Source organism: Antechinus flavipes, chromosome 2 (genome assembly GCF_016432865.1).
Source record: "Antechinus flavipes isolate AdamAnt ecotype Samford, QLD, Australia chromosome 2, AdamAnt_v2, whole genome shotgun sequence".
NCBI classification, from domain to species: Eukaryota; Metazoa; Chordata; class Mammalia; order Dasyuromorphia; family Dasyuridae; genus Antechinus; species Antechinus flavipes.
This window is the reverse complement of record NC_067399.1, coordinates 243427337-243443617: the sequence shown is the minus strand read 5'-3', so window position 1 is coordinate 243443617 and position 16281 is coordinate 243427337. Positions and strand designations below refer to the sequence as shown.

General features: G+C 33.9%; 1 protein-coding gene across 1 annotated transcript in view; it reads right to left on the bottom strand.

Moving 5' to 3' along the window:
* Positions 1 to 14643, bottom strand: part of CASS4 (Cas scaffold protein family member 4) — a gene marked incomplete at its 5' end in the record, with an annotated part of 31167 nt that extends 16524 nt beyond the window's left edge. The window contains 2 exons of the mRNA XM_051976626.1: positions 4516 to 4614; positions 14179 to 14643. Coding sequence (XP_051832586.1) covers positions 4516 to 4614; positions 14179 to 14643 — 564 coding nt within the window. The remainder of the gene's footprint in view (positions 1 to 4515; positions 4615 to 14178) is intronic.
* Between the last annotated feature and the right edge of the window lie 1638 nt (positions 14644 to 16281).

The window sequence follows — 16281 nt, the reverse complement described above, 5'->3', positions numbered from 1 at the left end:
GGAAGGAAGGAGGGAGGGAGAGAAGGAAAGGATGGAAAGGAGGGAGAGAAAGAGAGAAGGGGGGAGGGAAGAAGAGAGGGAGAGAGAGAAGGGGGAGGGAAGGAAGAAAATGAGCAAGAAACAACAACAACAACAGAAAACAACCTTGATCATATAAAGCTACTTTTGTGACAGGAAAGATCAAAACATTAACTAGAAGAAAACAAAAATGCCTACATATGAAACCTTATAAAGGGCATCTGAGTTAGTCTAAAACCCAAAGAACCTTTTTGGAAGGGCTCCTAAAGAATTTTAAAAGTCAAATAAGAGAGATATAAGAAAAATTAAGAAATAAATGAGAGATATGCAAGAGAGAGTCAACAGCTTAGAAAAGAAAGGACAAAAATTTACTGAAGTAAAATATATCTTTCCCATGAATGAAACCTTTCTTGTAGATAAAATCTAGTAATTTCCCTCAATTACTTGATTTAATTTCTTTGACATGTATTCAACTATTATAAACTAAAAGAACAAATGGATTTTGGTTCCAAATAAAGTTCCTAATTAAAAATATATATCATACAAACATTTTTTTTGTCTAAACAAGTTGTGGTATGTGATTGGGATAGAATATCATTATGCTAGAAGAAATGGTAAGCAGAATGTTCTCAGGAAAACCTGGAAAGATTTGCAGGGGCTGAATGCAAAGGGAAATATACTATATACAAAATAACAGCAATATTGTAAGATGCTCAACTGTGAACGACATAACTATTCTCAGCAATTCAGTGACTAAAGATAACTCTGGACATTTATAATAAAAAAAATTGCTATAATCCCCAAAGAAAGAACTGATAGTGTCTGAATACAGATTAAAACATACTTTTTTTAAGATTTTATTTTCTTTAGTAGTTTTTTTTTTTTTTGGTTCAGTGTTTCCTTTCACAACATAACTATTATGGAAATGTTTTACATTACTACACAATAACCTATAACCTTACCTTCTCAGTGAGGGGATGTGGGAAAGGAAGAAGAAAGAGAATTTAGAATTCAAAAGTTTTAAAAATGAATGTTAAAACTTGTTTTTACGTGTAACTGGGAAAAAATAAAAGACTAAGAAATGGGAATTTTTTCTTTAGTTCACCCATAGAACTTTAATTTTTCTTTACATTATGATAGTTTGGCATTAGAATTCTCAAAGATTAGCATGATTTACAAATTTTGATTGTCTACTATCACTAGAACATTAAAAGCAATTTATAAAAATTGACTTAGATATATAAATTTATAAGTGTGAAAATGTAAACTTTTCCCCACTATCCTAGGATTGAATAATTTATGGGAGGGAAACATTAAAAAAAAAATTGGTTATTGAGGCTCAGATTCAACATGTATTTCAACTCCACTTGGATAGTAGCAAAACATAACATTTGTTCACAGTCCTCATTTGAATTCACATACTATCTTCTGTTGTATAAAGTTCTACTACCATCATGTCATGGAATTGACCCTCACTTCTTGAAGGCCATGCAAGAAGAGTACAAGACATGGCAAGTATTACCAAACTAGGAAGCCTTTGAATAAGGTCCATCCATGACATCACGACATTTGAAAAATGGCTTTGTTCAATTCATAAAAACCCAACCCAAGCTAGATTGAATTTTTGAGTACAGCAACCTTTGAAGACAGTGGACCAAGTCATAGGAACATTGCAATATTTTTTGGTAAAATAAAGTAGGTTGGTAGGTACATAAGGATAAAGTCATAGAATTGCTGCATTTCTAGGGCTGAAAAGATAAAATCACCTGGCATATGTATGTAAGAATGCAGATATTTAAATTTTGGACATAACACATTCTTTAATTAGAAGATAGCCTCACCAAGATAAGGTCAAATTGGCATAATTTGGCATAAAGAATTAAATTATAAATAAATTAAAAGAACATAGGATAGTTTACCTCTCAGACCTGTGGAAGAGGAAGAAATTTATGACCAAAGAAGAAGTAGAGATCATTATTGATCACAAAACAGAAAATGTTGATTATATCAAATTGAAAAGTTTTTATACAAACAAAACTAATGCAGACAAGATTAGAAGAGAAGCAATAAATTGGGAAAACATTTTTATAGTCAAAGGTTCTGATAAAGGCCTCATTTCCAAAATATATAGAGAATTGATTCTAATTTATAAGAAATCAAGCCATTCTCCAATTGATAAATGGTCAAAGGATTTGAACAGACAATTCTCAGATGAAGAAATTGAAATGATTTCTACCCAAATTGAAACTATCATTGAAAAGATATGCTCCAAGTCATTATTAATCAGAGAAATGCAAACTAAGACAACTCTGAGATATACCACTACACACCTCTCAGATTGGCTAGAATGACAGGGAAAGAAAATGCGGAATGTTGGAGGGGATGTGGGAAGACAGGGACACTGATACATTGTTGGTGGAATTGTGAACACATCCAGCCATTCTGGAGAGCAAATTGGAACTATGCTCAAAAAGTTATCAAACTGTGTATACTCTTTGATCCACCAGTGTTACTACTGGGTTTATATCCCAAAGAGATTTTAAAGAAAGGAAAAGACCTGTATGTGCAAGAATGTTTGTGGCAGCCCTTTTTGTAGTGGCCAAAAACTGGAAACTAAGTGGATGCCCATCAACTGGAGAATGGCTGAATATTATGAATATTATGGAATATTATTGTTCAGGAAGAAATGACCAACAGGATGATTTCAGAAAGGCCTGGAGAGACTTACATGAACTGATGCTGAGTGAAATAAGCAGGACCAGGAGATCATTATACACTTCAGCAACAATACTATATGATGATCAATTCTGATGGACCTGGCCACTTTCAGCAATGAGATGAACCAAATCAGTTTCAATGGAGCAGTAATGAATTGAACCAGCTACACCCAGCGAAAGAACTCTGGGAGATGACTATGAACTACTACATAGCATTCCCAATCCCTCTATTTTTTTCCACCTGCATTTTTGATTTCCTTCACAGGTTAATTTTTTTCCTGGCATTTTGTTATGATTTCTTTTTGTACAGCAAAATAACGGTTTGGACATGTATACTTATTTTGTATTTAATTTATACTTTAATATATTTAACATGTATTGGTCATCCTGCCATCTAGGGGAGAGGATGGGGGAAAGGAAGGGAAAAATTGGAACAAAAGGTTGGCAATTGTCAATGCTGTCTAATTACCCATGCATATAACTTGTAAATAAAAAGCTATAATAAAAAAAGAATTAAAATCTATTTTTCTGGATAGCAGATTTTTGGTTGTAATTCTAGTTCTCTTACCTTTCTGATTTTCCTATTCCAAGATCTATTTTTAGGGCACATTTTATTAAATTTTATGTTATTCTGATTTAAAAAAAAAAGAAATCAAGCCATTCTCCAATTGATACATGATCAAAGGATATGAACAGAGAATTCTCGGATGAAGAAATTGAAACTATTTCTAGCCATATGAAAAGATATGCTCCAAGTCATTATTAATCAGAGAAATGCAAATTAAGATAAATCTGAGATACCACTACACACCTCTCAGATTGGCTAGAATGACAGGGAAAGACAATGCAGAATGTTGGAGGGGATATGGGAAAACTAGGGCACTGATACATTATTGATGGAATTGTGAATACATCCAGCCATTCTGAAGAGTGATTTGGAACTATGCTCAAAAAGTTATCAAACTGTACATACCCTTTGATCCAGTAGTGTTACTATTGGGCTTATATCCCAAAGAGATCTTGAAGAAATAAAAGGGACCTATATGTGCAAGAATGTTTGTGGCAGCCCTCTTTGTAGTGGCCAGAAACTGGAAACAGAGTGGATGCCCATCAATTCGAGAATGGCTGAATAAATTGTGATATATGAATATTATAGAATATTATTATTCTGTAAAAATGACCAGCAGAATGATTTCAGAATGGAGAGACTTACATGAACTGATGCTGAGTAAAATGAGCAGAATGAGGAGATCATTATATACTTCAGCAACAATACTATATAATGATCAATTCTGATGGACATGGCTGTCTTCAATAATGAGATGGACCAAATCAGTTCCAATGGAGCAGTAATGAATTGAACTAGCTACACCCAGTGAAAGAACTCTTGGAGATGACTATGAACCACTACATAAAATTTCCAATATCTCTATTTTTGTCTGCCTACGTTTTTAATTTCCTTCATAGGCTGTATACTATTTCAAAGTCCTGTTCTTTTTGTACAGCAAAACAACTGTATGGACATGTATACACATATTGTATTTAACTTATGTTTTAACATGTTTAACGTGTATTGGTCAACCTGCCTTCTGGGGGAGGGGGTGGGAGGAAGGAAGGGAAATATTGGGGGAGAGGAAGGGGAGAAGGAAGGGGAAAATTGGAACAAAGGGTTTTGCAATTGTCAATGCTGAAAAATTGTCCATGCATATATCTTATAAATAAAAAGTTATAATTAAAAAAAAGAATATTTTTTTTAAAAAAGAGAAGAAAACAGCCTCACCTTAGGAATCAAGCGACCTTGGTTTTGTGGGGATGGAACATCATAAACTTGTGAATTACAAGTTGATACTGAGATTGGTTTGGGAAGTGTAAAAAGGTCCTGGTAAAGAAGAAGAAGGAGAAAATGATTAAGAAATAAAAACTTTGAATATTAAAATACATATTCAAAATTAATTTCTAATTGATAAAGATTATTCTAGTGTGCAACTAAATAAAGTAGAGAGATGGTAGTGTAATGGAAAGAGTACTAGTTGGAGTCATGTCTTAGATTTAAATATTTATTTTAATACTTAATAGTTCTATGATATTTATTATTCCTGTGAATTTTAGGACTATTCAATAAGATAGTTATTTCTGAACTTCTGTTTCTTCATCTACATAAGTTGGATAGTAAATATTTGCTTTATATTCCCTATTTATTCATTAATTCATTCAACACATGACTAGCAAAACCTTATCAACTCCTCTTACAAAGGCAGTACATGTTCTGAAGTACTCTAACTTTCAGTCACACTGATAAATGAGGGCACCAGAGGGTATATCTTCCCATCTAGATTCAAAGAAGCCCATAGATGTTGGGTATGGTAGTTTTCTAATACAACATAGCACATAAAGTCCTAATAGTACGCTTTCCTCCATGTTGATCATTTGATATGAATTAGCCAATGGTGTTATAGTAAGAATAATTGGTATGAAATATGTCCCCTAAAGGATGTGACACAGTGCCCCATCATTATATACAGATCTCAGGAGGAAAGTGGGCTTAAGCCAAAAGAATACATGTTACAAAAAAGTAATTCAGAGCTTCTAGAAATGTTTTTGTTTGAGTTCTCAAGATATTCCCACTAGGGATGATGAATATTTTTGGTTGGACTTCTTGAAATTTCTGTGTGTTTAGATTGTCCTTAATTCCCAAAGCAGACGGTAGTAAATTTTTCAAAATTATGAATGATTGTTTTATCAAAATTGAAAATTAACTGAAAGATTTAAATCTTTCTCAGTTGCATCTTGTTTTATGTAAACCATTATTGAGGATGTGTGATTTAGTGAAAAAGAACCTAGTCTGAGAGTCAGGAAATCTGGTTTTTAGTCTCTGTTGTTTCAGTACCTTGTCATGTGACTTGGGTTTAGTTACTTCCCCTCTCTGGGATTTTTTTCCTCCTCTGTAAAAATCATGACCATATGATCAATCGATTAACTGAATTGTCAATGAGCAAGATTGATTCAACATTTCTATGAAAATCCAGATTTTAAAATAGTCAAATTAGGATGAGATTATTGTGCATATATGGCAGAAGAGGAAAGGATTAGACAATTAAACTTAAGTGAATTCAACTAACATTAAAAACCTACTGGATGTATACCACTGCTCTCACCATTAGTGGATCTATATACTTTAGATGAAATATATTCAGGGGTTTGCTAGTAAATGTTTCTCAGCTAGCTGTCTGAAGGAAAAATATACTCACAACGTATTTTTATGTTTGGTCTTCATTTTCTTCATCATTGTAAGTTTAGATAATCAACAACAAAAGTTGAACCAAGCCCTTATATTGTAACCAAGCAAATAAATGCTTACACTGAAAATGTAGCAATCAGTGTACATGGTTAACCTATATCAGATTGTTTGCGATCTTGGGGAGGAGAAGTAAAAATGGGAGGAAGAAAAATTCGGAAAACAAAGTCTTATCAAATGAATGTTGAAAATTATCTTTACATGAATTTGGAAAAATAAAATACTATTGAGAAAAAAAAAGAAAGAATATGTAGCAATCAGCTCTCATGAGTCCTTACAAGCTGATGTCAGCACTCATCTGAATACATATGTGCCTTACTAATATCTCTAGTAAGGAGAGAACTATGTACAAAATAATACCTAATATGTGTGTAGAAATCTTGGAGAAAAAAAGATTATGTGAAGTTTAGGAACAGAGAAGCTCATTATTAGTGGGGTGAGGAACAATTGTTAGGGGAAGATTCGTGAGGATTTTGGGAAAGATCTGATTTTTCAGTTTTTAAATACTGTGGATAAAATACCACTGGATCATTCTGTTATCTAGAATGACTTTGGGATTACAATCAGATGAATTAAAAGCAAGAAAGTTAGTCTTCTGATTTTTTCACCAACTAACAATATATTTTCACTCAAAGTTATCCCAGTGAAGATGTTACTAATGGCCCTAATGTGTTTTCAGTTCCTGTAGTTTAGCTAATTTTGTCAAATATGTGCTGAATAACCACTATGGAGGCCCCAAACCCTCAAAGAACAAAAGGATTTTCATAAGAAAATTTCTATTAGGGAAATACATACATACATATCGAACATATTACAAAATGCCCACTTCTCAGAAAACAGGCTTAAAGAAGGAATGCAATAGAGAACAAGAAGTATATAAAGTCAAAAGCAAAAGGAAAAACAAGGGGTTATAGGGTATAAGAAACTACAAATCAGGAACAATCCAAATTAGGATATGCCCAGCAAAGTTGACCCATGAAACATACTGTGAAATATGAAAAAAAAGCCCCTTTCCTCATTTTAGATTTTTAGCCTGAACTTAAACTTGAAACCAGTTAAGTTCTTTACATAATTTAAAATAAGGAAATCAACTCAGTTTATAATTCTAAGAAAACTGGAGTAGTAGTGGTATATTTAAAGTAACCACAAGATTTCTGATCCTAGGTTCTTGGTCCAGTTCTGTAACTGGATCACTCTGAATTTAGCAAGGAATTTTACATGTCTAGGCCTCAATTTTCACATCTGTAATGTTAATGATATCTCCTAGATGAGTGAATGAGAATCTCTCTTCCTTTTAGGAAAAAAAATGTTAAAGGCAACAACTACAATGAATGGATGCAATTTTCTGAACCACCTTTCTACAAAAGAAGGTGAAGTAATTCCAGATCCCTTTCTGGGGCAATGAATAGTTGTTAGAATTACTTAGAATTTGGCTCATTTTAGTGTCCTTTTTATTTACTTTATTATAGTCATTGTGCATATTTTTCTCCTGATTTTGCTTATTTCACTTTTTATCAGTCTATCCATATCTTCCCATCTTTCTTAGAATTTATCATAGCCCTAATTTTTTTAATGGCACAATAATATTTCATGACATTTGTCACAAACTGATCATCCCTTCATCTAGATCAATATTTTATAGATGAAGAAACTGAGACCCAAATAAGTTAAATGATTTGCTCCAGATCACCCAGATAGCAAATTAGAAAGCTAAGATTCATAGTTGGGCTTTTTGATTACAAATCTAACATTTTCCCCCCTCCAATACACTATATTCAATAATGACCAAAAATTGATGGTAATTGTATTGCTTTCTAAAATTTGCAAAGACCTTGACATACCTTAGTTCATTTGATCCTTATGACAATTCTGTGAAATAAATACAAGTGCTATTATCCTTGCTTTACACATGAAGAAACTAAGATCCAGGGAAGTTAAATATGGGCCCACTACTCCCAAATGGTGTATTGGAGATTTAATTTTAAGACTTCAGTCTTTTTTAGTTTTCAACAACTCTTAAACTAAAAGTGCCTAATGACTTTAAGATATGAACAATAACACGGGATTGTCATCAGAATAGCTTTGAGGTTTGTGAAGTATTTTACAAATATGGTCTCATTTTATTGTCAAAAAAACCCTGGAAGTTAGATGTGATTATTATGTCTATTTTTACATATGAGGAAACTGAGGCAGACAGAGGTTGAGTGACTAACCCAAGATTACCCAACTGGTAATTGTCAGAGGCCAAATTTGTACTTGGAGACTTCCTGACTCTAGGTCAAGCCGTCCATCTCTGTGCCATCTTGTTGCCGCACTCTGGGCAGGCCTAACAACATAAGTGTAGCTAAAGGAGAAGAAGTTAGTGGTTGAAATTTCTATAATTCTATTACTATTCCTTTACAAGATTACGTATGTACATATGTGTACTAGAGATCTAACATGTGCAGACTCCTTCAGCTTGCTAAGATGATAGCTCCACATGTGGATTCTAGGAAACTCTTTCCAAGAGGATGGTGATGATAAGTAAAGGACATGCATTCACAGGTTCTATATTCTATAACTGGTTCTAGGTGACCTACCATTGATAGGGAGGAAACATTTTTTATGGGCTACTTTAGCCAGCACTGTGGAAGTTCAAGAGGGCTTTTTAGCTTCAGTGATTTTTCTTTATATACTCTTCTTGTCTTCATCTGCCCACTGGTGATATGAATCAGATGGAGAGACTATGCTTAAGATAAAGGGCTATGAGGTCTTCCCCTTTTAAGAACCACATGGCCCCAATAGGGACTTCCTTGGCCATTCCATTGATTCTTTTTCCATCTGGATATATGGAATGTGGTTTCTAATATGGGGAATTTGGGAATTTCAAAGACCAGGAGAAAGAGAAAATGGAATCCTAAAATTGGAAACTAGGCTGGGCTTTGTAGGCAACACAACTTTGATACCCCCAAGGAATGAGAAAAGATTTTCAGGAGGTATCTTCTTTGGGAGTGATCTTTTGGACTCCAGTCTAATTGAAGAACTCATCTAGCAGCAGTACTGCCCGGCTGAACTTGGTGGAACCAATATGTCAGAATTGAGTGAAGTTATAAACCCAGTCCCCACCTCCCCTGACCTGGCCCTAGAAACCAGGTAGTATGTGAAAGATGATGTCCCAGAGATATCAGAGAAAATGTATGTATATTTCTTCTTGCTATATCTTTAAAACAAATATTCCATTGTAAAAGCTATCTGTTAGAACTGACGGTGACAATCACTGCCATCCCCTAACAAACTCAGAAGAAGATAACTGAAGCTCCCATCTTATTATTGCTGTTCCACTAATGAGGATATGGACTAGACATAGATAATTTTTAGGTATCATCTAACTCTAATTTTATAATCTGTACCTCTTTGTTCCCCTTAGTAAATGTTCAGAGAAATGTTTACATTTTCTTGCTTGTAGTTACTTAAAAAATGGAATGGTTATTCACTTGTTCAGAAAGCCTTAGCATGTTTTGTATCTAGGAGCAAGAGATCATTATCAGCTCCTACTGGTGCAGTGGAAAGAGTGTTGGATTCGGAATCAGAGGACCAAGGCTCAGATCCCTTCTTTTTTCACTACCTATATGACCTCATACAAGTTGCTTAACCACTCTGAGTCTCAGTTTCCTTATCTTGTAAAATGTGGGGGTTAGACTAGATGGCTCCAAAGATCCCTTGTAGCTCTTTAACAATGATGCTATGATATCACAAATTTGGGGAAAAGGAAAGAAATAGACACAACTTAATAAAAGACTGAAAGACCTAAATATTTCCAAGTCTCTAAGTAGAACTGAAAGCCTGCTGCTAGGGAGTTCTAGTTTTTAGTTTCCTTTTGGTTTCAGATGATTTGTTGCCATTACTGAAAGCATGTTTTTAAAAGGCTGTTGCATGTCAATGATTAACAAGCATGCAAAAAACAAGAAAAGACATCCGCTCCAGCATCAGAACAAAACCCAGGAGATCTGAATTTAAATTCCTTTTTTTTTTTTTAAATACTTACTATGTGTTCATGGGCAATTCTTATAACTTTTCTGAGACTTTTCTTCTCTGTGACATGGGAATAATGATATTCTTTATTTGTGAGGGAAGTGCTTTGTAAAGTATTTTAATGTTATTTAATATTATGGTATAATTACATGTTACAGTCTAAGTACTTTTTCCAAAGAGAATGACTTTAAAAGTAATGATGCCTTATGCCATCTAAATAACAATTATATAGTTTAAAAGTTTTTTTATTGAAAAAAACATTTTTTTTAATTTCTGAAGTGCTTCTAAGAATGGTAGATTAATCACAGGGCACTAAAGTTGGAGATCAACTGTCCAATTCAATCCACTACAATAAATATTAATCAAGTACCTATTATGTGCAAACCAGGACCTACCTCTATGCCACTTACATGATAGTATGCCCCAGAGCATATTCGGGTTGGTTAAGGGAGATGGAAGAGGAATATCCCCTTCCTGCCCTCTTCCCCTCCTCCCCCCCATCTAGAACTAGAAGCAACTTCAGAGCCATTTAGTCTAATTTCTTCATTTTGCAGGAGAAGAAAATTGAAATCCAGAGTCACACAAAGGCAAGATTTGAACTCCATGCTATACATGTTCTGTTAGTTGAGTAAAGAAATTAAAAACATGGAAAGGACTTAAATTACATTCATAGTGGCTTGGTTTCTTTCTAAAGGACAACCTTTTGGTGACTTAATTCAGCTGTCCAGGAAACAGCTGAGCACATGAAAGTCTGGATTCCATGGCAGTTGTTTCAGAGAAATGATCTGGGTTGCCTGAGTTGCTTACTTCAGTAAGACAACTGACAACTTTATGATGCTTGTACCAAATGCCAAAGCACAGTGCAATTGTTTCTTGTAACAACTGTGTTGTTCTTTAAGATGTACCTCAGGGATTTATGAAATGCAAACTATTCAGAATCTTTTAATAACATCCACTTTCTGATGCTAACTGTGAAAAGAGCATTGGGATAGTAAATTGGTAAATCATTAGACTTCTAGTAGCACAAAAAGATCATAAACTGAAAATCTTTCTATTCTCTCAACTCAACATTTTTAGACTAGCATATTCTCAAAAGTAGCATCAGTTGCCATTTGCTGGAATAAATGTGGTATGAAATGTGAGTTTGTAATGTGAATGGAATAAAAAGGGAGGGCAAAGAGAGGAGAGAAGATAAGGAATGGATCCATGGGTGGGGAGAGGCTAAGTATTAGCTGGGCAAATTAAGTAGAGTTAAAGTAGAACAGTTAGCAGGGATAGGAATTAAGAGATATACACAAATACTATAACAAGGATCAGGAGAATTCATTAGAGAAAAAAAGGTTAATTAGTAATCATTAATCTCAAACAAAATCAAACTTAAAAGAGTCAATTAAGAGAGAAATCTATGCTATATTTCAGCCATATTAAAATTATCTTAGATGCATATCTACAATGAGTAAATGTACATATATGTGTGTATGTATGTATATAAGTATATATAGGTATATGTATGTGGATAGGTAGGTAGGTGGTTATGAATATATTTGTATAAGTAAATATACCAATGCTTAACTGTAGCCTGCTAGGGCAAAGGAGGAGGATAAAAGGGGGGGAAATAATAAAGTAATCAGAAATCAAAACCATAACCTACACGGAAGCCATGATGGGCAATCATATACATATGATTGATGTATATGAATACATATATATGTATATTCTCTTTTATTATAATGAATATATAATCTCTTTTATTATTATATGTACTTTCTTGAAATGAAAATTTATTGTTACATCTTTTAAATTCTCCCTGATGTTTTGCTGGGCACATGACAATGTTTTGTTTTGTTTTGATTTTGATTTTCCTTTTCTGTCTTTATTTTTCTATTTTTTTTTCTTATTTTGTATCTAGTTTTAAATAAATAAAATTTTAAAATGAATAAAGAAAGAAATATGAGCCTGTGATGACAAAGGAGGAGATGATATCCCTGAATAAGGACATCTGGGTCTATCTTGCATTTTCAGTATTTGATAAAGCTTTGTTCTTTGGAGGGAAAATACTTTATGGTCTTTCTTTCCCTTTCCTTTGCATATCTTCCCTTTAAATCAATAGAAATGGAGTCTTGGCTATCATCTCTCTATATAATGAATACCATGAACATGTCTTTGGTACTATAACAAGTCAAAAACTTAAAAAAAAAAAAAAAAAGCTGTTAGGCGACCATTCACTTTCCTGTGAAATTTGTTAAATGCATAGGAGAACATTTTTTCAAACAACAAAAAATGTGTTAATGGTAGGTTAATAGAGGTAGAAGAGCCCATAAATTAATTTTTAGTTCAATCCTTCTCACTTTCTAATGGAGGAAATTGAAGCTTACAAATATAAATGACTTCCCACAGTCCCCCCTTCATGACAGAGCTGAGATTAAAAACTCAAGTCTTGTGATACCCTATAAGATACCATCTTGGCAAAGCAAATAATAATCAGTCCTTACTCCAAGTACATTCTACTTTCATGTACGAAAAGAATATTAGTGACTATGATTTAACTCATCTGGTTTAGAAATAAATGTAGCACTTTAAGTAGACGGTTAAACATTTTTTTGAACTCGTCAATCGAATATACATGTCAAGAAAAGTTAACAATCATTGGGAAAAAATATTAGGTTCAGTACATACTTTAAACATGCTGTTTTTTTCCTCTTAGCAGATGACTTTGCTGAATGTCAATCTCTCCTATTTTGTACTCTTATTTTGTTTTCTCTAATAGTGGTAAAAGAGTGAACTGAATGATGTGTACTTTCTCAAGTGTTCACAAGATACTTGTCCACAAGCCTGGGCAGACTTAAGGAAATAATTTGTGTTTAGGAAATAGAATTTTTATTTAGCTTAGCATTTTGCATATACTAGATGCTTCAGATATATTTGTTGAATTTAACTCAAATAAAACAAACATCCAAACAATCAATAACATTTATTTAGCACCAACTATGTGCCAAATATTGTGCTAAATAGGGATTGAATTCACTATAACATCATTTTATCCTCATCACTATTACTAATAACAGCAGAAAAAAATTTTCTTAATCACTCAATTCATAAGACTGGAATTTTAAAAAAGAAAGAAAAGCAAGATTCTTGAGAAACTTACAATCTGATTAAGGAGACATAACACAAAAATGACAAATGATGATAGAAGGGAACATAAATTAAATGCTATAGAAATATCAGGTACAATCAGTGATTCAAGAAATCAGAGAAGGGAATGATCATATACAGTACAGAAAAAATGTACTCGTGAAGCTCATGAAAACTTATTAGCACCATAGCTGGGGGAGAAATAGAAAAAATAGCAACTCATTCTCTCAGCACTATAACCTAAGAAAACAGCAAAGTTGGCCAACATGTTATTGGTATGTGGGGGCAATATATAGTTTTGAAACTTAAGGAGGAAGAATAATGGAGGCAAGCCTTGATTGTAACAAAAAGTTCAGATTCAGTTAAACCTATAGAGATTTGGAAGGGATATGAATGTATTATTTTTTACCTTCATAAAATACCTTAATATAGCTCACTATTTCTTTTCCAGTGTACTTGCCTGTGAGCAAGTGCTCAGTGGGACAGTGTTGTATATGTGTTTCCTGACTTGTTCTTGAATGTTTTGTGTGCTATAGCTATACTTGACACTTTCTTGGTGTCTAGAATTTTGGTACTGATGAGTGTGTGATGATAAAACTATTCTGAGGAAACTGGGATACATTTCTGACTCTAACCCATTCATGGCAAGTTATGTTTGAGAGCCTAAGATGTAACAAAGTTGATGTGGAAAGGGAAGACTTGGATAAGTAGGTGATAGTGAAAGACAATTCTAATAGGAAGGGAAACAATGTGAATAAAGTGGAAAAGGAATATAATGTGGTGTTTAGGAATAATAACAACCAAACTGAACTTGTTAGCCTAGACAAGAAAATTAATGAGTAGCACACAGTACTAATTCTATCAGCAATATATTATTTTCTAAAAATTTATTGAATAATACCAGTTACATTCAAGATTATACAGCAGTCAATAGATTTTTTTAAATGTAATTTCTCAAGTTCGATACTGCATATTTTTAAATCTGTGTGCCAAGGTACATACCTGTTTAGCAAAAGATAGAGTCTTTTCAGTGAAAATTTTTGCTGTGGTCAATGGTGCAGGTTGTTCATATACTTGATCAGCAGAAGGAGAAACTATAGGCTGAGGAGACTTAACCCAACCAACCATTTGCTCATATACACCTGGTGGAGGAGGTTTGTTGAGCTCAGAGGACACATGGCAAGTCTTTTCTGGACTGCTGGATACTTCTTCCAAGTTATTCTGGGAAGAGAGAGAAACTCTACCCTCTTGAGAATCAGTAAGGAGATGGAGACGATTTGCAGGGGCCAGCCCTTGTCTACCATGAAGTAAACACCTCCACCACCCCTCACTTTCTGGGACATTCTTTTCTAGAATGGTCAGAATGTCTCCTCTCCGGAAAGCCAACTCATCAGCACATTCAGCATGGTTATCATATAATGCTTTCGCCAAGATACACTGCTGAAGGAAAAAAAAAAAATTAATAATGCCTGGTTTAAGTTTTTAAAAGATTTTCACAAATATGTTCTCTTATTTTGGCAATAATTCTGTGTGGCAAGAAGTAACTTCTATATTATAACTAGGGGAAACTAAGGCATTGGTGCTTAGTCATTTGTCTAAGATCACACAAGTATTCAGTTGCAGGGCACTGACTCCCAGACTTATGCTATTGTCATTGTGTTCCATACTACTCTGTCCAACGTTTATTAAAACACATTATTTCAAAAAGTTACAATGAATAAATCTCACTGTGCCCATATTTTCTCTACTTTTAATTCCAGACAATGTGGTTTTTAGGCTTAGTTGTGTATTGCTGATAAACATAATCATAACTATAACAAAATCCTATTTCACTGTCTTATCCAAAGTATGGAGGTAACCTTGGAAGTACAAATCCTGGCAAGTCTTGAGAAGCTACAAAGTCTTTTAATATAAACTAGGTGACATTGTCTGTAAATGTAAAGACAAATCTTGTTAGGTTCAAAGGGCCTCATCAACTAAGAAGACTGATCACCAAGAGATGAGGCTTTCTTTTTTGCCCCAGAAACCTGAATTTTGGTTGATTATACAATATAATCACAGATCCTTGAAATTTCATAGTGTATATAATCACATATATCAAGTTATGTCCATCTGCATTAAGAGAGTTTTAGGCTATCAGTAAATTACCTTCCCTTTTCAACTTTACCTCTCAGAAATTTTAGTTTCTTTCAAAGTGTAGCTCAGGTATTTTCTCCTGCAAGAAGTCATTCCAGATCCCTCTAATAGTTCCCTCTCCTTCAAATAATATATTTTTTGACTACTCAAATGTTGTTGTTCCCTCCCTTCCGTAACACTCCCTAAGATTGCCCCCCTCCCCACTAGAACATAGGGTCCATGAAAGTAGACATTGTTTTTCATTTCTCTCTTTCCCTTTTTTCTTTATATCAGCAGTGCCCAGAATAGGGTCTTGCCACAATAGATACTTAATGAAGGCATACAGAATTTAGTTTAATTACTACTGTACTTCTTTCTGGGAATGAAATTTAATAAAAGTGAAAACGAATGGTATTACATCCCCTTTGCTGGTAAGGGGAGTGTTTCTCTTTAGTCTCTACTTCCTATACCCACTCCCAAAAAAATTCTATCTGAAATTCTGTGGTTTACTGCATCAATTCAAGCTTTAATTTCTTCAGGGGTTTAGAGAACATGGGATCAAGTTATTGGAAACATCCAGACTTTCCCAAGCTATATACTTCATACTACAATAGGATTTGAGGATTATGGATATAATAATAATAGTAGCTAACATTTCTATGTGTCAGGCATTGTGTTAAGTGTTTTACAATCATTTTCTTTTTTTAACCTGACAACAACCCTGGGAGGAAGGTGCTATTTTAGCAGCTGAGGAAACTGAGGCAAAAACAGAAGTTAAGTGACAGAGATAAATGTTTGAGAACAAATTTGAACTCCCTGACTTCAGACATTGTGTTTATCTATTATACCATCTAAAAACTAGTCAGCCCCACCTCAGGAAATTGAACTATTGTAGTGTTCTCTTCTTTTATATATTATATAATGGTTCTCTGGGGGAGCAGGTTTCTTGGGGACGTTTTCTGGAGTCAGCCTTAATTTCAGTTCTGAGTA